Source organism: Sciurus vulgaris, assembly GCF_902686455.1.
Source record: "Sciurus vulgaris genome assembly, chromosome: 14".
Lineage (NCBI taxonomy): Eukaryota > Metazoa > Chordata > Mammalia > Rodentia > Sciuridae > Sciurus > Sciurus vulgaris.
Genome location: NC_136475.1, coordinates 41,163,882 through 41,189,110, shown reverse-complemented (window position 1 = coordinate 41,189,110; position 25,229 = coordinate 41,163,882). Strand labels below are relative to the sequence as shown.

The 25,229-nt window shown below is 37.7% G+C and overlaps 1 protein-coding gene across 1 annotated transcript in view; it reads right to left on the bottom strand.

Moving 5' to 3' along the window:
• The window catches only part of DNAH6 (dynein axonemal heavy chain 6), a 291,936-nt gene that overhangs the window by 172,680 nt on the left and 94,027 nt on the right, over positions 1-25,229 (bottom strand). The window contains 8 exon segments of the mRNA XM_079109750.1: positions 288-401; positions 516-680; positions 1,978-2,197; positions 4,961-5,057; positions 13,635-13,815; positions 16,513-16,632; positions 17,930-18,022; positions 18,728-18,940. Of these exon segments, the coding sequence (XP_078965876.1) occupies positions 288-401; positions 516-680; positions 1,978-2,197; positions 4,961-5,057; positions 13,635-13,815; positions 16,513-16,632; positions 17,930-18,022; positions 18,728-18,940 (1,203 nt within the window).

Below are 25,229 nucleotides of genomic sequence, written 5' to 3'. Positions count from 1 at the left end.
TAAACAGTTATTCCTTAAAAGCTGCAAACCAAGATAACTGTTTTCCTCTTGAATTGTTTTACTTCTATTTTTGTAAGTGCTCATATGAGTACTAAACAAACACCAAGGTAGTGTCCCTAAGAAAAGTTGAATACACATGATTTTTGTAAGAACCTCAAAGGTTTGAAAAGTTATGTCAGAACATTAGAATTGCTGAAATAAACCAAATGTATACTAACGATGCAAATAAAAACCACTGAAACCATCCTGCATGTGAGTATATTCCATCACTCTGTTAAAAACCTCACCTCAAAATTTACTCTTTCAAAAAATTCCAGGGCCTCTGTGTGATTGCTGTCTTCTGTTTCCAGACACTCAGTCAAATCACGACACCACATAATTTGAGAAATGGTCAGGATAACCTGAAGGGGTTGGGGGGAGAAAAGAAAAGAGAAAAAAAAAATCTTCCTTAAGTGTGATGTATCTCACCAAAGAAGGATCCAGAAATGGAAATTTAACCGGTTTGTTTGTGTTACTTGAGAAGGGTGGCCAGCCACCACCCATTCTGTCCTTGGTTTCCCCTGATAGTCAGCGATGGCAGCTTTGCATAGGCGTCGCAGAGAAGTGAACATGGCTTCTTCCACTTTACCAAGCCATTCTTCCACATTGCCTCGGGCCTTGAGGCCTTTTCCCAAGCCAACCTACAAGGTAATCAGAGCAATGATAAAATGACTCAGGTAGGATTGTAAGTTACACATATCTTTATTTCTGTAACAGATTCCCAAGTTGTATAAATACTGAAACCTGACTGCAAATACTAGAATTTTCTATTGCTATTCCATAACCATCCCCCTTCCCCCAACACACACATACCCTACATTGTTTTACTGTTTACTCATGGAGCCAACTCCTTGTAAGAGGAGTATATGATGTTACACGAATTTCTTCAATTATTTCCATTTTTGTACTTGTCAAAACCATTCCTCAAACCTGTTCTCATTAAAGTTACCTATGTTCTTCCAACTGAAAAGTCCAACTGACACTCTTTAGTACTTCTCAAATTTATTTTCTCAAACTTTTAATGACTTGAATATTGTGCTTATTTTGGACTCCTTCATCTATTCTTCTACCATCCTTTTATATTTCATGTTTCCCCAAGATTTTAACCTTAATCCTTCCCTTTTTCTTCTTCTGCATCATGATCTGCATCATGATCTTTTGCAAGATCAATTCAGGATAAAAATAAAATGTTTTTGGGGTCCCACTTCTCATACAGATACATTACTGTGCTCTAACTGAACCCAGTTCCTTGGCATTTCTTTGCATAGTTCTTTTGTTTATAATGCTTTATACTTTAATGACCATACAACAGATACTTCTCATCTTTTTTGACTGTGTGTGTGTATGTGTATGTACATGCATGTCACTCTACATGACTATGCACTTGCTTCATTCTTCAGTCTGCCAATACATTCATTCTCTTGGTGTTCACCATATTCTGGGTGCTCCCACTAGTAACTAACACATAGTGCTCACTGGGTACTGCCTTAAGTACCTGGTAAACTTTATATAAAGTAACGCCTGAAAGTCTGTATCATGCCACTTTACTATTACTAATCCTCACTTTATATGGTTGATTAAATGGTGGGTCTTGAATGTAGGTGGTCTGGCAAAGAACTGACACTCTAAACCAATTTATTATTGTGCTTCTTGAGGAGAGTTGGGTAAGACGTGTTTCTAGTTTTCTCTACTTTGTTTCCAAGAACAGAACATATGTCTCTGTTACTGCATTTACTGTGGTAATTTTTAATTGTTTCATAATATTTCTCCATTAGAGTTTGAGTTCTGTCAGAACAAAGGTTTTTATCTTGGTTATCCTTGAAACCACTAAGCTGGTAGAGTACCTGGCATGCTTAGAGTGAGAATGTGTATATGTCTACCCCAACCCTGGAAGAGTAACAATTTATCTTTGAGGATTTATAAGCAAAAGCCCCTCACCCTTTCTCCCTCTGGAGACAGCATCGCCAAGATATCATTAGTATAAACCTTTTCTGGCTCTCCATCAACACCAGGAATTCTTCCTTCAGCAGGAGGCATAAGAGCGAATTCAAGCTTTGAAATGGAGTCAAAGCATTTCCTTAAGTGTGGCTGCACAGCCTGTGGATTTCGAGTCTGGGCCAAGATTTCCAGAAGTTCATCATTTGACAAGAAGTAAAATCTGTATTAGAGAGAATCTTTAAAATATAACTTGAAATTGAAACTAAGCCTTAGGTAGACATAGAAAATAAACTACTTAGGCACATGTCTTCCAGTCCACTAATTTTCTGGTCCTTTAATTATACTGGATCTGGGTTCCTAGGGAAGCCACATTTCTCTAAAAAAAATTTCTATGAATATTAGTGATGATGCAGTTCAAACATCTAGAGTTAGTGGCTAGTACATAAAAGGTAGATATTTTTCATAAAAATTATAAAAATGCTAGCTCTTGTTATGATTCTTATTTGTAAACATCAGTATTACTTGCATTTGAGCTCTTAGAGTGAAGATATTATTTATTTGCTCTGGCGAGAATCCATCTTGTCTAGTACCTTACACATACCTACTATTCTATACATTATTTGTTCAACAGGTAAAAAATGAATGAGTGGTTAAAGGAACCTTATTTGGTTCTATAAATGTATATGGGTCATCATCACAATCCAAAAGCACATGCTGGTGGTCCCTGCAATATGTGCTATGTGGAAAGTGACAGGATATTATTTTGCCAACTAACCATTTCCAATTATATAAAGGCTATACTTATGTAGAGAAACCTATTTTGTACATATTTCATTGTCATTATCAGCAAGACAGGTTAGAAAAATGTGAACTTATAGAATAGGGGGTTGGCAAGTTATACCCTACAGGCCAAATCGGGCCTGCCATCTGTTGTTGTAAATAAAGATCTTTTGTCACACTGGCATGCAGATATATTTTATATGGCTTCTTTTGGGCTACAATAGTGGAGTTGAATATTTGCAATAGACTGTATGGCCTGCAAATTTTAAAATATTTAGTCGGTGGTCTTTTATTTAAAAAGAAAGGCTGATCCCTGCTCTAAATAGTGAATATTCTTCTAAATTTGTCTTTAGGTAATGCAGTTTATATATTATATTTAATCTCTTCAACAGAATTTGATTGTCATGTATAACTAAAAAGAACTAGTAGAAAAAGAATTCAACAGGAAAAAAAAATTGAATAATTATTGCAAATGACTATCCTAGCTCATTCTATAGTAGTCAAAAGTATTTAAATATTCAGGTTTAAGACAGTGATTTCTAAAATAAAAACTGTTTTCCAATCAGCAAGAGTCCTTTTTTAATGATATCCTCCTCTGATTCTCTTACTTTTGAGGACTAAGTGAAGCATTTAGCAAATGTCCTGAACTTCTGGCTGTCTTCAGGGAGGATCTAGAATGACATTTCTCAGAATCTCTTTCCATCAAGGTTTCATATTAGATTGTTCCCATAATATGCTCCTCTATGAAACTAGGAAGGTACAAGGGATGCAGAAGTCATTATTCTTCCACTCAAGCTTGGGTGGAATGAAGAAGGTGGGATTTCGTCCTTGGTCGTTAACTGTCCTCCTGACAATCGTCCCTTTTTTGTTGTTGTTCTGGCAAGCTCAGACTTTGGAAGCACTTCCCTGACATCTCTGCTGGTACTTCCAGATTTCCTCAAAATAGCCCTCGGTTCTTCCCTTCTGCCTCTAACATCTATGACAATCTCTAATTGCCTGTATGAATCTTTTGTTCTGAACACCTAGTTTACTTCTGTGTTCCTGACCAAATAATGCAGATAGATGTTAAACAATGTAACTATTTTAACACCCCTTTTGGCTGAAACTCTAGGACAAGCATTGCCTATATTTCAAAAGGAAACTTCAGGTCTCCTGGGTCCCATTTCCAAGGAGAGGGGTGAAGTCTGGGGTCCTTGCTCACCAGGGGGAATAAAAGTGTTAAAACTGGAGTGATCGCAGAGCTGGGAATAGGAGGTTTTGGGGCTTTGTCAGGGAGAGATGAGGAAGAGTGAGCAACATTCTGCTGAAGACAAAGTATCTTAATATTCGTCCACCAATCAATCTAAAACTGCTCAGGAAGCATCAGTCTCTTTAACTTTTCCCATACACATCTGTGGATATATTCATACCTTGACAGCATTAAAACAGTAAAACAATGCTGCGATAGAGAATCCTTCCAAGATTGAGGGGGAAGGAGGAGGGATGGAATGAGAAGGAAATGCAGAATGAATTAACAAATTATGCTATGTGCATGTATACATATAATACAGTGAATTCACCTTAATGTATATCTATAAAGCACAAATTAAAAATATAGTGGAAGGTAGACTAGTAGAGTAGAAGAAAGGGAAGAGGTAGGGAGGGAGGAAGGAATGGAAAGGCAGGGTGCACTGGAGACTGAAATGGAGTAAATTAAATTCTGTGCATGTATGATTATGTCGAAATGAAACCAACTATTATGTACAGCTATAATGCACTGATAAAAGGAAAAAAAAAAAAAAAAACACAAACCAAAAAAACAAAAAACCAAAACAGAAAAACCTGAGGCTTAGCTTATAAAGTGGGGGGCTGAATCTGAATTTCCTTAATTCTAGCATGTCTTACTGATTTTATTTCTCTGGTTGATTTATTTACAATGCTATTTTAAAACAATGCTTGTAATGCTTTTACAATATTCTAAATAAAAACTGGTTTGGAATAAAAATAAATCCTGCCAGTACTTACCCAACTAAATCTTTACCAAATATTGTAAATTTATTCTTGAGACTTACACTCCCCAATCAAGAAACAAACCAGATTTTGTTTGTCATAAATCTTTCTTATTTCCTTCTCTGCTTCTATGATGTTTTGAGTTTATAATGATAACCTCAAATTGTTGGACAGCTACTAAAAAAAAACATCTTAGGTTGCCTTATAAACTTACCTTGGAAAGATAACTCTTTTAGATTCTAAATAGGCCTCTAGACACTTCTGAATTTGGTCAAGTAATGCATTATTGTTTTGAAAAGTTTCCAGAAGCCCTGTTCAGTGAAAAAAATAGTATCGTTAAAATTGTATTAAAATAGAAGGTATGACTGTAAATGAAAGTAAAATATAATATTAACATTTTAAAAAATTTAGCTTTATTTGATAAAAGAATGGGCTAATAGACTGGCCAAGAATTTAACATTACTTTTAATAACAACATTGATTTTAATATTTATCATATATGAACAAATATATTTGAAATATTTCTAGTTGACCTCCATTTTTAGAGGTCTGGGATTACACAAATAAAAGACAGGCATTTCCTTCTGCTTCCTTTTCCAAACAAAGCCAGTCTAAAGAACCTCCCCATTTTCTGTCACTCTCTTACTTTCTGCACTTTTATTATTTTCTGAATTCACTGCTATCTTTAAATCACAAAACTGGGGCAATGGGACACTATTTCTTCATTACTAACCTTTAGCTCCTTACACAGCAACATCCATGTTTGACTCATTTTTGTGGTTTTGGGGCCTATCACAGAGGCTGCTTCCCCATCTACCCAAGAATTGAATGCAAAGTCCTTACCAAGGCCTCTAAAGTTCTGTGCAATCAATTACCCCATCAAAGAGGTGCTCACACTCACTTCTCAGGCCTTACTCCTAAGCCCTTCTCCTTGTCTGCTCCACTCCAGCTTACACTGACTTCTGTGATAACAGCTGCACATGCTACACAAGTTCTTATCTGAGGAGCCTTGCCTTTGTTTTCCTTTTGCTTTTAACAATTCTCCCTTATATATACATACATTTTTCATTCCTTCTTTCCTGAATGTTACTGCTCACAATCTACTTCATTAAAAAGTCTTCTAGAGGTGATATGTAGACATGTGCATACATGTATACACACACACACACACACACACACACACACACACACACATACAGAGCAGCCTCCAGTCACTTTATAGCTATTTAACCCTGCTTAATTTTTTTTCATTGCTTAGTATTGCTTGAAATGTTATATATAGTTCTATACTTCTTTATATGAAATCCTTAGGACTAGATACATTTTGGAATCAGATTTTTTAAATTTCAAAATTATATTTTATAACAACTCTAGTAGGGACTGGGACAGCACTCTGTAAATCACACATAACTATATTTTTTAGCAAAAAGTTTGAATATGATAATTGAGTGGGCAGAGAGAGTAAACTTCAAATATGTGAATATGTTAGTTCATTTGGAAACAGAAACTTGAATATGTGATCAAGTTAAGGATCATGGGATGGCAAGATTATTCTGGATCATCTGGTGGGCCAAATGTAACATATGGACCTTTAGAGAGTTTGAGAAGGAGATGTAATGACAGAAACATAGGTTTGTGGGATGTGACTGCTGACTGGAAAAGGGCCATGAGCCAATGAACATGGGCAGTCTCAAAAGGCAAGTTTTTAATTCTGTCATTCCATGTAGTTTTTTCTTTCTGTTTGTATCTTATGTAAGACACAAAGAGCACAAACCAACAAACTGCTTTTGCTTGGCAGGGAAGCTATCTGGGGATATTCATCAAAATAGGCTATGTGCTGTCATTTGCTACATGATAAGCAGGTTTGACAAGACTTCTGTTTGAAGAGTAAAATTGAATAACCATGTATGTGCACCCAGAAAGACTAGTTCCATACCCAGAGAACAGATTTATTAAAACATTTCAACTTTGAGACTAGAATTACAGTAAGTGATAATATTTTTAATTAGTATTAATTAATGAATTAAAATAAGGTGTGGAAATTTTTGTGGTTATGTCTATGGGAAACTTGAATGGATAAACTGAATGTAAATATATGTCTTATGACATGAAATTGTGAAAAAAAAGGTAAAAGTTGTGAAAAAAATTATGGGGTGAAAACATTATTAATACCCTGTGTCAACATCCTCAAACTGTAAAAATAGAAAAAAGTGAAGTAAATACTTATTTTCCAACATTACACATTAAGTTGAGAGAAGATAATAATAAAATGTATAGTGTTCCATGAAGTGTTGAAAGTACCATATACCATTAAAATCTTGTAGGTGACAAACATTTTAGATGATTGCAAAGTCGTTTTACTTGTTTTTTTTTTTTAATATTTCAATAAAATTTATTGAGATATAATTAACCTACAATAAAATGAAAATATTTTAAACTTTTGTTTCAATGGTTTCTTTTTACAAATATGTGTATATATTTGTTTAATCACCAACAAAACAAACAAACAAAAACATTTCATTTGCAATGGTTAAAAAAGTTGCCTACTGCTTCACTACAGTTCATTCTGACATCTGTTTTTCCAAGTTACTCTGGTCTGCTTGCTTTCACTATGTTGCATTTTCTCTTTTCTAGAATTTTGTGGAAATAGAATTATTCAGGATATATTCAATTCTAGGGGTGGGGAGGCACAGCTTTTTTCCTTAGCATACCATCCTGGAGGCTCATACATGTTCTTATGCCAATACCAAAATTTCTAGCAAACACTTTGTCCTGCTTCATTTCTGTAATGAAAGGACATCTATAGGTATATACTTAATTTAAAAGAGAAATGATACTAATTTCATAAAGAGATATCATATGTATCACAATGTAAAGGTACAGGCATATGTAAGACACTGAGATAGTTAAATATTAGAACCTGTGTTAGAAATGAAGAATTCACATATTTAGCATTGTGATTCCTGAAACATTACTGATGAAAAGGTTATTTAACCTAAAATTTAAAAATTTATTTTTTACAGGTATAAATGGAAATTTTTTAAAATTTATTTATTTTAATTAAAAATCATAAATTTACATAGGGCAATGTTGTTTGATTCATTCTGTTATTTTTTTCCCTACCCTCCCACCCCTCTTTTCCCTCTATACAGTCCTTCCTTCCTCCATTCTTACCAACCTCCTTATCCCTAACCCTAAACCTAACCCTAACCCTAACGCTAACCCCTCCTACCCCCCCTTATATGTCCTCATACGCTTATCAGCGAGATCATTCATCCTTTAATTTTTTGAGATTGGCTTATCTCACTTAGCATGATATTCTCCATTTTCATCCATTTGCCTGCAAATGCCATAATTTTATCATGCTTCATGGCGGAGTAATATTCCATTGTATATATATGCCACAGTTTCTTTATCCATTCATCAACTGAAGGGCATCTAGGTTGGCTCCACATTCTGGCTATAGTGAATTGAGCAGCTATGAACATTGATGTGGCTGTATCTCTGTAGTATGCTGATTTTAAGTCCTTTGGGTATAGGCCAAGGAGTGGGATAACTGGGTCAAATGGTGGTTCCATTCCAAGCTTTCTGAGGAATCTCCATACTGCTTTCCAGAGTGGCTGCACTAATTTGCAACCCCACCAGCAATGTATGAGGGTACGTACCTTTTTCCCCACATCCTCTCCAACACCTATTGTTGCTTGTGTTCTTGATAATCGCCATTCTAATTGGGGTGAGAAGAAATCTTAGGGTAGTTTTGATTTGCATTTCTCTTATTACTAGAGATGTTGAACATTTTTTCATATATCTGTTGATTGCTTCTACATCTTCTTCTGTGAAGAGTCTGTTCATTTCCTTAGCCCATTTGTTGACTGGATTATTTGTATTCTTGGTGTAGAGTTTTTTGAGTTCTTTATAGATTCTGGAAATTAGCGCTCTATCTGAAGTATGAGTGGCAAAGATATTCTCCCACTCTGTAGGCTCTCGCTTCACATTACTGATAGTTTCCTTTGCTGAGAGAAAGCTTTCTAGTTTGAATCTATCCCAGTTACTGATTCTAGCTTTTATTTCTTGTGCTATGGGAGTCCTGCTAAGGAAGTCTGATCCTAAGCCAACAAGTTGAAGGTTTGGACCTACTTTTTCTTCTATAAGATGCAGGGTCTCTGGTCTGATTCCGAGGTCCTTGATCCATTTTGAGTTGAGTTTTGTGCAGGGTGAGAGACAGGGGTTTAGTTTCATCCTATTGCATGTGGATTTCCAGTTTTCCCAGCACCATTTGTTGAAGAGGCAATATTTTCTCCATTGCATATTTTTGGCACCTTTGTCTAGTATGAGAAAATTGTATTTATTTGGGTTTGTGTCCATGTCCTCTATTCTGTACCATTGATCTACCTGTCTATTTTGGTACCAATACCATGCTGTTTTGTTACTATTGCTTTGTAGTAGAGTTGAAGATCTGGTATTGCGATACCCCCTGCTTCGCTTTTTCTACTGAGGATTGCTTTAGCTATTCTGGGTTTCTTATTCTTCCAGATGAATTTCATAATTGCTTGCTCTATTTCTGTAAGTTACATCATTGGGATTTTAATTGGAATTGCATTGAATCTGTATAGCACTTTTGGTAGTATGGCCATTTTGACAATGTTAATTCTGCCTATCCAAGAACATGGGAGATCTTTGCATCTTCTAAAGTTTTCTTTAATTTCTTTCTTTAGTGTTCTGTAGTTCTCATTGTAGAGGTCTTTCACCTCTTTTGTGAGATTGATTCCCAAGTATTTTATTTTTTTCAATGCTATTGTGAATGGGGTAGTTTTCCTAATTTCTCTTTCTGAAGATTCATCACATATGTATAAAAATGCATTAGATTTATGAGCATTGATCTTGTAACCTGCTACTTTACTGAATTCACTTATGAGTTCTAAGAGTTTTCTGGTGGAATTTCCAGGTTCCTCTAAATATAGAATAATGTCATCAGCGAACAGGGATAGTTTGAGTTCCTCTTTTCCAATTCATATCCCTTTAATTTCTTTGGTTTGTCTAATTGCTCTGGCTAGAGTCTCAAGAACGATATTGAATAGAAGTGGTGAAAGAGGGCATCCCTGTCTTGTTCCAGTTTTTAGGGGGAATGCTGTCAGTTTTTCACCATTTAGAATGATATTGGCCATGGGCTTAGTGTAGATGGCCTTTACAATGTTAAGGAATGTTCCCACTACCCCAATTTTCTCTAGTGTTTTGAGCATGAATGGATGCTGTATTTTATCGAATGCTTTTTGTGCATCTATTGAAATAATCATGTGATTCTTAACTTTTAGTCTGTTGATATGGTGAATGACATTTATTGATTTCTGGATGTTGAACCAACCTTGCATCCCTGGGATAAAACCCACTTGATCGTGGTGCACTATCTTTTTAATATATTTTTGTATGCAATTTGCTAAAATTTTGTTGAGAATTTTTGCATTGATGTTCATTAAGGATATTGGTCTGAAATTTTCTTTCTTTGATGTGTCTCTGTCTGGTTTAGGTATCAGGGTGATATTGGCTTCATAAAATGAGTTTGGGAGGTTTCCCTCCTCTCCTATTTTATGGAATACTTTGAGAAGTATTGGAATGAGCTCTTCTTTAAAGGTTTTGTAGACCTCAGCTGCGAACCCATCTGGTCCCTGACTTTTCTTTGTTGGTAGGCTTTTGATGACCTCTTCTATTTCATTGCTTGAAATTGATTTATTTAAGTTGTGTATGTCCTCCTCGTTCAGTTTAGGTAATTCATATGTCTCTAGAAACTTGTTGATGTCTTCGAGGTTTTCTGTTTTGTTGGAGTACAGATTTTCAAAATAGCTTCTAATTATGTTTTGTATTTCACTCGTGTCTGTTGTGATATTTCCTTGTTCATTCCGAATTTTAGTAATTTGAGTTTTCTCCCTCTTTCTCTTTGTTAGCGTGGCTAAGGGTTTATCAATTTTGTTTATTTTTTCAAAGAACCAACTCTTTATTTTGTAAATTTTTCCGATTATTTCTTTTGTTTCAATTTTGTTGATTTCGGCTCTGATTTTAACTATTTCCTGTCTTCTACTACTTTTGGTATTGGTCTGCTCTTCTTTTTCCAGGGCTTTGAGCTGTTGTGTTAAGTTGTTTATTTGGTGATTTCTACTTCTTTTGTTCAATGCACCCCATGAAATATATCTTCCTCTAAGTACTGCTTTCATAGTGTCCCAGAGATTTTGATATGATGTGTCTTTGTTCTCGTTTACTTCTAAAAATTTTTTTATTTCCCTCCTGATGTCTTCTGTTATCCATTCATCATATAATAGCATATTATTTAATCTCCAGGTATTGGAGAAGTTTCTGTTTTTTATTCTGTCATTTATTTCTAATTTCAATCCATTATGATCTGATAGAATACAAGGCACTATCTCTATCTTCTTGTATTTGCTAACAGTAGCTTTGTGGCATAAGACATGGTCTATTTTAGAGAAGGATCCATGTGCTGCTGAGAAGAAAGTGTATTCATTCTTTGTTGGATGGTATATTCTATATAAGTCCGTTAAGTCTAAATTGTTCATTGTGTTATTGAGATCTATGGTTTCTTTATTCAATTTTTGTTTGGACGATCTATCCAGTGGTGAGACAGGTGTGTTAAAAATCGCCTAGTATTATTGTGTTGTGGTCTATTTGATATCTGGAATTGAGAAGGATTTGTTTGACGTACATGGATGAGCCAATATTCGGGGCATAGATATTTATGATTGTTATGTCTTGCTGATTTATGCTTCCCTTAAGCAGTATGTAATGTCCTTCTTTATCCCTTCTGACTAGTTTTGGCTTGAAGTCCACATTATCTGAAATGAGGATGGATTCTCCAGCTTTTTTGCTGTGTCCGTGTGCATGGTATGTTTTTTTCCCATCCTTTCACCTTTAGTCTATGGGTATTGCTTTCTATGAGATGAGTTTCTTGCAGGCAGCAAATTGTTGGATTTTTCTTTTTAATCCATTCTGCCAGTCTATGTCTTTTGATTGATGAGTTCAGGCCATTAACATTCAGGGTTATTATTGTGATATGATTTGTATTCCCAGTCATTGGACTCATTTTTGTTTTTTGACATGATTTGGTTTACCCTTTATATGGCTATTCCTTTAGGCTAGTTCCTCCCATTGCTGATTTGCTTCTTTGTTTTTCATCTCTTCCTCATGGAATATTTTTCTGAGAATGTTCTGTAATGCTGGATTTCTTTTCGTAAATTCCTTTAGCTTTCGTTTATCATGGAAGGATCTTATTTCATGGTCAAATCTGAAAGTAAGTTTTGCTGGGTATATGATTCTTGGTTGGCATCCATTTTCTTTCAGGGCTTGGTAAATGTTGTACCAGGCCCTTCTAGCTTTTAGGGTCTGGATTGAAAAATCGGCTGATATTTTTATTGGTTTCCCCCTGAATGTAGTTTGATTCTTTTCTCTCGCGGCCTTTAAAATTCTGTCTTTATTTTGTATGGTAGGTATTTTCATTATAATGTGCCTTGGTGTGGGTCTGTTGTAATTTTGTATATTTGGAGTCCTATAAGCCTCTTTTACTTGGTTTTCCATTTCATTCTTGAGATTTGGGAAATTTTCTGATATTATTTCATTGAATAGATTGTTCATTCCTTTGGTTTGTTTCTCTAAGCCTTCCTCAATCCCAATGATTCTTAAATTTGGCCTTTTCATGATTTCCCACAATTCTTGCAGATTCTGTTCATGATTTCTTACCATCTTTTCTGTTTGTTCAACTTTGTTTTCAAGATTAAATATTTTGTCTTCAATATCTGAGGTTCTTTCTTCCAGGTGTTCTATCCTATTGGTTATGCTTTCTATGGAGTTTTTAACTTGGTTTATTGTTTCCTTCATTTCAAGGATTTCTGGTTTTTTTTTTTCAGTATCTCTAACTCTTTATTGAAATGATCTCTTGCTTCCCGTATTTGCTCCTTTAATTGTTGATTGGTGCGATCATTTAATGCCTGCATTTGCTCTTTCATCTCCTCCTTCAATGCCTGCATTTGCTCTTTCATCTCCTCGTTTGCTTCCCTGATTGTTTTAATTATGTACATTCTGAACTCTCTTTCTGACATTTCTTCTGCTGTGCTGTCATTGGGTTTTATTGATATAGTATCTAGGTTTGTTTGGGACATTTTCTTCCCTTGTTTTCTCATATTGGTCAGATGTCAGTGGGACTTTGTGATATTGCAGAATTCTTCTATTCACTTATAGTGTCCCTGTAGATTTCCAGTGTCTCACCTTCCTGTCTTCAGTAGCCTGAAGTCTTGGAGTAACTTGATAATGCAGTGCTTCCAAGGAAAGCTGCCCCTAGCCCTCTACTTGTTCCAGGACTTGGAGCTGGCTCTGTGTGGAAAGGCTCTCATTGGGGTGTCTGCTTCGAGAAGCTAGCCTGGAAAGGTGCTTCCCGCCGGAGGGGGTTGGGCTGCAGGCTGCTTGGGGAAGTCCCTGGCTGCCCTGTCCTGGTCCTTGAAGCAACCTGTGGGCAGAAACTCGCTGCCCTGGTTCAGGGACTTGAAGCTTGGTTCTGTGCAGAAAGGCTCTCACTGGGGGGCCTGCTCCGAGATGCTGGAGAATCTGGCCCTGTGGGGGGAGCCCACCGCCGGAGTGCACAGGGCTGCCTAGGGAGGACTCTAGCTGCCCTGCCCTACTCTAATAAGCCACCTGAATCTGGGCCTGCCACCCGGGCAATGATTCACCGGGTGGGGGAGACTCACCCCGATGCTCTATTTCAGTTCGAGTCTCTCAATGCCTCCCCTTCTTGAATCCTGGGTTCTGGAGCGATTGGAGATGCAGTCACCCTCTAGTCTGCCATCTTGGATCACCCCGTCTTTTTACTTGTTTTTTAAAATTTTGTTTTATACCTGGTTGAGTAGCAGCTCGAAGAGCATTAGGCAGCCGGTTTACTTTCCTCATGATTTCTTTCCATGATTTATCCACTTGAAGGAACATCTTGGCCTCTGCAGGCAATTGCCTCTGAATATCTGGAGCATTAAAAATACTTTCTAGGTAGAGCCAGTTTCTTTGGCAGGTCAGCCACTCTTCCTAGAAGAAAAATATGGGATCTATCAAAATTTAACTTCCAAATCAGAGGCATATAGTTACATTAAAAACTATCACATGGGAAATTACTGTATCTTCTCTCATGAGGATTGTTTTATGGTTCCTCCTATGTCCTTTGAAATGAAATTTCCTTAAAGGACCCAAGACTCACTTCCATCTGATTTCACCACCACCCCCCAACCACTGAATAATGTTATAATGAATCAGCTGCATGATTCCCATGCCCAGAGGGAACTAGAGGGATGCATGATGCTTACTTAATTAATCTGAAGGGTTAGGAAAGTGGCAAGTTTAGTGACTATTTTCCAATTTACCCTGGGTTACTATGAAAAATTCTGTTTTGAACTGGGGTTTCACTATGTTGCTGAGGCTAGTCTCAAACCTGTAATCCTCTTGCTTCCTCAGTTTCCTGAATACCTGGGACTACAGGTGTGCAATATTGTGCCTGCTTTTTTTTTCTTTCTAAATTATGAAGTTTTCCTTCACATTTTTTAAGAAAGTAAAATAAAAATCATAAAACCTGCTCATGACAAAACATGTGGAAAATACAGAAGACTGGGAGAATGAAGAACCTCATGCACTGCCTCTCCTTTTAGAGACAACTATTGTTAATAAAAGAAACCAGAAATGCAGGGTCAGAAATCAAAGTCTACAGACCTCACCTTCCCTTGGAGTCTCCGGTCATTGCGAATGTGGGCGCAAGACCTATGAGAGAGCATCTCACTTCTCACTCTAGATGTGGTAGTTACACCTATGTGTGTTTCAACTGGTTTATCTAAGGTCTCACACTTTCCAGACAACAAATTCTCTGGAGGGTCCCCACTATTAAGTACAGGCTACTTTTAAGAACCCTCTGTGAAAACATGCCCTTTGACTTTGGTCTGTAGTCCCTTCATAAGGCTCAGTCATCAGTCCAGAGGCTGGACCTGGGTCAGCTATGTAGTATTCACTGAAGAGACTGGTTTCCTGAAAAGCTTCTCTTTGAAATAAGAGAAGACTGGGGGTGTAGTTCAATGATAGAGTGCTTGCCTAGAATATGTGAGGCCCTGGTTTTGATCCCTAGCACTGCCAAAAAAATAATAATAATCCTGGGATAAATTAAATTTTCCCACTTACTGATTTTATTATTTAACACCAAACTTTTCATATTAGAATATTTAGAAAACTTGAACATAATTAAATCAAACTAAACATCTGCTGTGTAGGAAGAAAGTGAGATCAGTAGAAGTGGGTTCTTGTCTTTCTATGGGGATAATTTGAGATAGAATAAAAAGGAGGTGTGCAACACAAGGAAGCATTTCAAAGGGACCTCAAGCAACAATAAATATGCTGCCTGTAAACATGTGGTTGTTGTTGCAAGATGCTTAAGGTGGCCCAAGGTATGATACTCATGCTCTTGTGGGAGCCTCCCCTTTTGAGTGTGGGTACCATCTATGACTTGCTTCTAACTATACAGAATGTGGCAAAGGCAACAGGATATGCATAATTACGTTTGTGTTTTATAAGACTGGAGCAGCTGTCTTGCCAGGAGACTTTCTTTTCCTCGCTAGACTGATAAAGTAAATGGCCATGTTGCAGAAATGTGCACGGAGAAAAACTGAGCAATAGTTAGGAGCTTAGGATGACCTTCATATGAGATCCAGTAAGAAATTGAGGCCTTTATGTCCCAAGTTGCAAGGAAATAATTTCTTACAGCAACCTGAGGGAGCCTGGAAGTGGATCCTTCCCCAGTTGAACCTCTGATGAGAATCCCATCTGGCTGGCATCTTAATCACAGTCTTGTGAGACCCTGAACAGACCCAGTGCAACCATGTCTAAATTCTTGGCCCACAGAAACTTAGATAATAAATATATATTGTTTTATACCACTAATAAATGTATATTACTTAAGTTTGTTGTATTTTGTTTCATAGAAAAATAATAATGCAAGGGTGATGTTGATAATGAAGCCAGAATTGGGGACAGGCAGTTAGTGTAGAAATAGGGGATCAGGTCAAATCTAGGAAATGGAGGCCATGAAAGCCATCTGCCTCTGGAAGCTGGAGATTGCCCTTGGGAGAATGGAATGTCAAGGATCTCCAGAGCCCACTGATTACCAAAATTACTGTCCTTGTCAGGGACTACAGGCAAGGAGCTGCTAATTAACGCGCCCTGGGCCCTTACCTGTCTGAATCACTTTGGCCCTCCCCCTGCCCATCCACTTCTCACTTTTTGCATCTTACCTGCAAAACCGGGGCTAGTCACATAGGCTGGACAGAGAGATAAGTGGGGAGAAAACTGGAGAACAAAAGAGACCTTAACCTATAAAAGATGTGGGGCGTGCTCACTTCTTGGGATTCTAGAACATCAGCCATGGCCCCCTTTTCCCTCCTGTATTATTACTACTTTTAAATAAAACCTGCTTAATATGCTTGTCTTGGCATGCTTCTCTAGTGTTCAGACTTCAACATTAGAGGAAGCAGAAATCATCACCGGTAAATAGCGATATCAATAACATTAAGCTATATAATTATGTAAACAGATCAATACATGTGTACTTTCCTTACATTTTAGACATAATAATATCAAAAATTAAATCATACATTTCTAAATTATACAGTATTTAAATGGTGAAACAAACATTTCTAAGGTCCTTATGGTTTTCCTTGTAGGCCCTGTACTGAAATTACCCTTACTCACCAATGTTTGATTAAACAAAGCAAGTTGTTTTTGCCAGTCATCTACTCGTGCCTTGAGGGGACCCACGTAACGTGATGAGGCTATGGTTGCAATGTTGATGGTGCTGTCATCAAGAAGGACCTTTAAGGAAAAGAGGAGAAAAATACATGCAACACCATGCATTTGTGCTTTCAGTGATATTTCAGATGTTTAATCCCAAGAGTTCATTTAAAGGCCAACTTTTGGAATGAATAGTTGTAGCTCCAACTACTTTCTACACATCTATCTTCCCTGTTTATTCTCTTCCCTGTGGTAATAGCTCTATCACCCAGGGACTTACCTCTGACTGCCAAATCTTTGCAGTTCCTGTAATTATTGGTGACATGTTTTTGTTTTGTTCAATACTCTTCTCTCTGCTCACTATTAGGTAAATGGCACCTTCTTTACACAATTTAGTCACACAAGCATACCTTCATTTCTGACCATACACTATACTTGTAAAATTAACTGTCTTCTGTCCAATCAACACTTCAACTATCTCAAGTAAGCTGAAATTAAAATTCATATCAAGTTCCGAAGGTCTATAGAGTTTTCCTGCTACTTTTCTCCCTACTGCTCCCCCTTATACAATAGCATCCCACATAGAACATGTGGATTTAAAGAGATGTGTCTATGAATCTGGAGAAATAACTGTCTGTTTCAATTATAAGCTTTCTGAGAGCAGAAACCCCCTCAGTTGGCATTACTTAGTTGCATATCAAATACCCTTTATTTTGAATTTGCTCTTCCATTTATTGCCAAGAGCAATGTCTAGTTTTGCTCTTCCAACCTATACCTGGAAAAGCCATTTTATTTCCAATTTTGGTCTGGAAACACCCTTAGGCTAGGACTTTGCCTTTTAAGTTGGGCTATATGACCCAACTCCCTTTGCTAAACAAATGTACCTTTAGATTTCAAGTGACTAAGAATATTTCAACCATGGGTTAGATTTATTTTGTAACTGGTAGAGTATGAGCACCTACATAACTTAACTTCTTACTGTGCTCATTCATGTTTATTTGTTTCACTGAAACATTCTGAAATATCCTTTATTCTCTTTGGAATTTCTCAGCTCCCACTGTTGAGGTCTGGCTTGTCTTGGCTGATGTATAAAGAATTCTATGATCACTTCAGACATAACTGATCTCTTTGTTTTTATGATGCCATCAAGTACAAGTACTGCAACTCTTAAATATACATGTCACTTTCATTGTTTTGAGAAATATTTCATGTGTAAGTGTTTATGTCAATTATTCATATTTGTATCTTGCTTTCCAAATTTGATTTTTTTCATCTTTAATGGCACTTATATTTTACTAACTCATCTCAGTCTCTCTCAGAAAATTTTGGAAGTATGGTAAAGACCTTTACCATAAATTAGAACAATCCAATTACCCACCTGTATGTCATCTGTGCCTCCCAGGATAAATACATCTTTAGTGTCACGATGAGGCAGAATGATGAATTCAGTTGTTTTCCAAGAGTCCTCCACCTTAGAAATAATTCAAGCTTTAGAAAATCTAAATTCATTTGTGTTTGGGTACTCAATAAGAGCATGTGGAATAAAATAAGAAAAACTCTATAATTATTCCATTTTCCCTCTTACTGCCCTTAAAATCTTAAAAACATCTTCTTGGTAAGATGATGACATTGATTTGCTTACTTTTATTCAATTAATATCAACAAATACAAATAACTCATCGTAATTCAATATGCACTCCCTACCATCTTATGCTTTATATTAAAAATATTCTTTTATATAGGTAACCTGCAGATTTGCATGCATTTTAAGGAAAGGAACTAGTGTTATAAGTAGGAAAGTTTTTTGGAATATTTAAAACAGTTTTCTCTGATAGTTTGGTAAATAATGTATTTTGCTCTAAACATCTAAAAGATGTTTCTTGGTATGTGGGTTTCTTATAAAAAATTCACATTTCAAATCTTATTGCCATCAAGTTCCTGTTGGGAGACAAGCTGGACAGAAAGAGAGAACTTATAGAAATAATATTAACAGTAGTGATAATTAATAATAAATAACACAGGTAAGAAAAGAATAAAGGGATGCTGATAATTGAGAGGGTGCAAGCTGCAATGGTGAAAAATCCACCTAGATAATAAAAAATTGGTGATTTTTATGCCGAATCTGAAAACCTTTAATTCCCTGACTTTCAGATAAGTATATACTTTCCAGATTTACCTTTTTAAGAATTATTTCCAAGGAAGCTTCTCCAGAAGCTTGTCCAGATATGTCCTGGATTTGTTGGCCAAAATCAAACACATGCAATTCGGAGAGTCTCTCCAAAGTTAATGGAATTTCAGTATCTACCAGGGAGGCATCGACAGTTTGTTCAATAGCTGCCCAATGTCTAGGCTTCAAAGTTGGGTTCCTCAAGTCAATGATAACTGGAAGCTGGAAAACAAATATTCTTAGAGGCCTTGAGGCTGCAGGACAAAAAGACGGTCAGTGTAGATAATAAATAATTGGATCCAATTGGGAAAAGAGGGTTTGGTTAGAAGGAAAGGAAATCAAATGTTGATATCTCCAAAGCCCTTCCCCTACCTCCTCCAACCTGTTGATATGGTAAGCTGCTCCAGGAATTGTTCCTCCCTGCAGGGAGTTGTAGGAGTTGGTAATGCCTCCTGGGTTGGTCCCCTACTGCCTGCCTGTATCCCTGGATGGCTTCTGCTTCATTCCCTGCCCTTAGATCACTCCATTGTCACCTTTTGGCCCACCTTTTGGTCACTTAGCAGGATGGGGAGAGGGAGAGGAAGATAAGAAGAGAAGGAGGGCATGACAACAAAGGAATTCTAAAATGTATAAAAGGGGCAGGGCACCCCTACTTCTTTGGATACCAGTTCTAGACCCCTTCTCTGAGGAGAAGTCAACCTCTCTTCTATTCTTTAAATAAAACTTGCTTTCTATGCTTGCCTAATCGTTTCTCAGGGGTTCAATCTTCACATCTGGGGAAACGGAACATTTCCCCAGATGTGAAGATTGATTTCACCACCAGCAGTATCGGTATCATGCTTTTATCTTAAAAATATTACCCAGGCTTCTGTTTTCAATTTGTGAATGTAAAGAGCTAGGAAGAGCATTGCTTATACCCTTGAAACAAAGAAAAATCTAGAAAAACTGGAAATTAATGAGTTTTGTTAAGATAATCAGAAAACTTGAGTTTTTAGGGTTGCCATCTAACAGTATTTGGGGAGAAACAGTAACGGAGAATTGTTTAGCTGAGGCAGATTCTTTGGACTTACATAGACACCAGTAAGAAGATTCAGTTAAATTTGAAAACTAAATTACTAATGACTACATGTGGGATAGCATGACAATGTAGTCTCTGGGTCTATAAATACAGGGCTGTTACCAGGAAGATTATAAACAATCTCATGAAAGTTCCTCTTGTAGTGCTGGCCAGGGACACTAGCCACTACTGGAATTCTAATCAATCCATCTCCCTTTATTCCCTCTCACAAAACACTTGATGTGCAGGGAAAAGAGCAACAAGCACATCACCTTAAGGCTCCACTTGAAACACACTGCAGATATTTGCTTCTAACTGGAGAAATGAAACAAGGCAAAAAAAAAAAAAAAAAAAAAAAAAAAAAAAAATTCTACCCTTGGGGGAAACACAGATACATGCTAAGCTGGGCAATATAGCTGGAGGAAGGGCAGGTGCATCTGTGAAGGTCAGAATTCTAAGACCAAGGGATACAGTGCCTAGAAAGTTAATCAGAACATTAAGGAATATCCCAACTTACCCCTCCTCCTAATGAGCACTGAGTAAAAATATCAGTGGAATACAGAATAGAAAACTTCAGGAAACAGATTCTCAGTGGAGCACAATACAGGAGAAGAACCCAAGGTCAGGGATAAACAAATTGAAAGTCCAAATCCTAAATACAATGTATCACAGGAAAATTTAAAACAAGGGGTTCACTGAGAATAACTGTAGTAACCTCAAACCTCAAACCTCGACCAGTTCCTAACTAGATCTAACACAACATGTCACACACATAGCCAAATAAGAGGAAAGACAAGCTCATCCCCCCAAATAAAAATTATTCACCTAAGTATCTGTTTGGTTTTCAACAAAAATAGTCATATATGTGGGGAGGGGGAACCCACTCAGCCACCAACCAGCAAAAAACAAAACATATTTAAAAGACAAAACAACAAGAAATGACATATATGTTAGAAATAGAGAATTAAAAATAAGAAATAGAGAATTTACAGCAAAAGCCTTAAAGGATAGGGTAGAAACATGCAAGATCAGTGGGGAAATGTCAACAAAGAGAGGGAAAGTGTAATAAAGATAAAACAAAAATCCTAGAACTGAACAAATTAAGAAAGAGAAAAAAGAATGCATTTAATGAATTTGATATAAATGAGGAATTAGTGAACTTAAATTCCAGAAACTGACACAAAGAGAAAGAAGAATGAGAAGTGGGGAAAAAAATCATTGGTATTAAAAAGAAAGATCTGGCAACAGTCTTTGCAGCTGGAGTGTCAATTCTTCTAGAAGGTGATACATAAACTGTCCTCCCTTTACATGTGGATGTGCATAGTGACTTCCTTTCATAGACTACAGTATGGAAAGGCAAGTTACTTTTCAGCTGAGATAAATGACACTTCAGCCATGTGACTGGATTTAATACCATTAGTGAAAAGTCACACTGATAGCATGTAATTTTGGTATAATGTGATAAAAATGATACTTTACCACAGTGGTCCCTTAACTCCAGTCTCACCATGAGATAAACATCAGACAAAACAAAAATGAGATATATTTTACACAATACCTGATCAGTACTTCTCAAAGCTATCTTGAAAAAAACAAGGGAAGTCTGAGTTTTGTCATAAAAAAACAAGCAAAATCTGAACAAGTTTAACAGTCTAGAGGGGGCAAAGAATGAAACTGTAACTTTTGATCCTCTATGAGATCTTGGGACAGAAAAGCAATCTTAGGTAAAATTAAAAATTCAAATAAGGCATAGTAATGTATCAATATTGGTTCACTAGTTGTGAAAAATATATCCTACTAATGGAATATGTTAGCAATAATAGAAACTGGGTGCATGGTATATGGGAACCCCTTTGTATAACTGTTAACTTTTCCATAAATCTAAAACTTTGCAATCTTTAAAAATTTAAAAAAAATAATAAAATAAATAAAATAAATGAGACAAAACTGATAGAAATGAAAGGAAAATTAGAAAAATTTAAAAATGTAGTTAAGAGTTTTGAATACTCCTCTGAGTCACTAAAGGAACAAGTAGGCAGAAAATCAGCAAAGGTATATAGATGACCTGAATAACACCATCAACCAACTTGACTTACAACACGATCATGAGCAATAGCAAAATGCATTCTTCTCAAGTACATATGTAAGATTCATTAAAATAGGCATATTTCGGGTCTGAAAATGAACATAACACTAAAAGGCAATAAATCACAAAAGTATGTTTTGGGGCCATAATAGAATTTACTTTAATTCAATAAATAAAAAATGAAAAAATGTCTATTAAACCTCCAAATATTTTAATAATGAGGAATGCATTTCAAAATAGGTTATTTGTCAAAGAAGAAGTCTCAAAGGATATTAAAATTTATTTTGAACTAAATACAAATATAATGTATCAAAATTTGTGATTCGTAATGATCAAAAAAATTTATAGTATTAAATGTATATATTTGAAAAGAAAATTTCAAATTAGTATACTAAGGTTTCACCATAAGAAACTTAAAAGAAAAAAATAAACCAAAAGCAAAAACAAGCAGATGAAAGGACATAATAAAGATTACAGAAGGAATCAATGAACTAGAAAACAGAAAAATAATTAAAAATCAATCAAATCAAAAGCTGCTCTTTGAAAAGGTCAAATTGATAAATCTCCGGCTGGATAAACTAAAAAAAATGGGAAAGAATAAGAAGGAGAAGGAGAAAGAGAGGAAGAGGAAAGAGAAGAAAAAGAGGCAGAGATATAAAGGAGGAAGAAGGGAGAAGAGGTAGAGAAAGAGGGAGGAGGAGAAGTAGGGGACACAAATTAAGAATCAAAGAGTGGACACAGCACTACTGATCTATATGCTGTAAAGGGATAGTAAGGAAATACTGTAGTTCTATGAATTAAAAAATGTTGGTGCAATGGATCATTTTCTTGAAAGATACAAACAATAAACATCCCCAAAGAAGAAACATAATCTCTATAATTCAGTATGTATTGAAGAAATTCAATTCATAGTTAAAATCCTTCCAAGAAAGAAAACTTCAAGCTCAAATGGTTTCATTGGCAAATGTTACAAAACATTTAAGAAAGAAATAATACTAATTCTATACAATATCTTCCAGAAACCCAGACAGGGAACAGTTCCCAACTCCTTTTATGAGGCAGCATTACCCTAATACTAAAGCTATGTAATAAGATTATAAGAATTCTATAAATAAATGTCCCTCATGAATATAAGCATAAAAATTCCACAATAAATAGTAATAAAATGAATCCAATAATATAAAAAAGTATAATATGTTATGACCCTAATAGGTTAATTCCAGGAATTCAGATTTGGCTCAATATTTGAAAATTGATCAATGTAATTTCTACCACATTAGCAGACTAAAGAAGAAAAACCATGTGATCACAGACACAGAAAATCATTTTGCAATATTCATCACCTATCTATGACAAAAATTCTGAGTAAATTGGAAATAGAACTTACATAAATATAGGGCATCTTTTTGTAACTTTATAATTATCCATAATAATTGGATTCATTGTGATGTATTCATAAATGCACAATCCATAATATTCATGTACACATAATTTTGTCTACTTCATTCCCCCAAACCCTTACGTTCCCTCTCCTCTTTCCTTCCCTTATCCCCAAGTTGCTTTGGCTATTATACTTAAAAAAAGAACCGAATGCTTTCCCTTTAAGTCTAGAATAAGGACAAGGGTATCCTCTTTCACCACTACCACTAATATCGTACCAGAAATCTTGGCCAGTGCAATAAAGCAAGAAAAAAAATAATGAGGAGTTTCAAGATGGCGGCCTAGAGGGTGGCTGCATTTCATGTTGCTCCAGGACTCAGGATTGAAAAGAGGAGATATTGAGACACTTGGGACCAACTCAAAGCAGCCGGGTGACTCTCACCCGTTGGGAAGGCGTCCCGGATGGGACAGTGGTCCCGAAATGCAGGGAACTTTGTGAAGTAGAGTGGCCGGCGAGACACCCCTCCCCCCGCTGGAGCAGTGAACTCGGACAACTGGAAGTGCCGTAAAGGAGGCCACTCGGCACAGCACTGGGACTCGGAGCCACCACTGGGGCTCCGGCGGCTGCCCTGGGGAGGAGTGGTGAGGAGAGCTGTGTGGACTCAGGACACCAGGGCCTGCCCTGAGGAGGAGAAGGAGGAGCGTGGCCGCTTGGATTTGGAGTGACTGCACCAGAGCTACAGGCGGTTGCCAGAGGAGAAGCCGCGGGGCGAGCTGTTTGGACTCTAAGCGACCGCTTCTGAACCCCGGGGCCTGCCCTGAGGACGAGGAGGAGGAAGAGGAGCGTGGCCACATGGATTCGGAGTGACTACACCAGAGCTACAGGCGGTTGCCAGAGGAGGGGCTGCGTAGCGAGCTGTTTGGACTTAGATCACTTCTGAACACCCGGGCCTGCCTGGAGGAGTAGGAGGAGCGTGGCGAGTCGTTTGGACTCGCAGTGACTGCATTGGAGCTCCAGGCGGCTGCTCAGAGGAGAAGGCAAGTGGTGAGTTGTTTGGACTTAAAGTGACAATGACTGAACACAGCGGGGCTGCCTGGAGGGGAAGCGCGGTGGGTTGTTTGGTCTCGAGTGGTCGCACCAGAGCTCCAGGCGGTTGTCCAGAGGACGGGTGCAGCGGGTCACGTGGATTCAGAGCCACTCAGAGCGACCGCTCCTGAACACCCAGGGGGTTATTTGGAGAAGGAGGAGGAACGGGGAGGGTCACTTCGACTCGGAGTGATTGATTGCCCAGGGCTATGGGTGGTTGGTGGGTGGAGGAGGCACACAGTGAGTTTCTTGGACTCCTAGTGACCAGAATACTGGGCGGCTGTCTGGAGGAAGAGGCATGTGATGGGTCTCTGGGACTCAGAGCGATTGTATGGGGCCCCAGGTGGCTGCTCAGAGGAGGGGCCGCATAGCCAGGCGATTAGAAGCAGAGCAGGGTCCCAGGATCTAGGAGGCTTCTGGGTGGAAGAGCCGCACACAGACAGGCTTAGGGGTGGAGCGAAGGTTCCAGGACTGCGGGCAGATTCTCTGAGGAGGGGCAGCCTAAGGAGATTCATCTGCGAAGGGTGAGGCTCCCAGGCCCAGGAGGTAGGGCCGGGCCCCTGGGAACTTTGCAGAGGAAGGCAGCCCAGCCCAGGCGGTAGCTGTAAATTGAGGGGAACCTCTAGGAGGGAACTGACCAGCGAAACCTCCCCACCGGGTGAGTCTTCCCTGCCGGGTGAGGTTTCCCCACAAGGACGGTAAAACCAGAGACTCAGGCCCAAACAGGCCTTGCCTCAGCCCGCAGCCTAGGTCCCCATTGGATGACCATTGGTCAACAAGTGGAGGCACCTCTGCCCACTAGCAGGGATTATACCCCACCTGAAGGCCACCACTCCTAGAGAGTCAGCTTCCTTGTGGAGCACCGCATTATCAACTTCCTCCAAGACTTCAGCCTACTGAA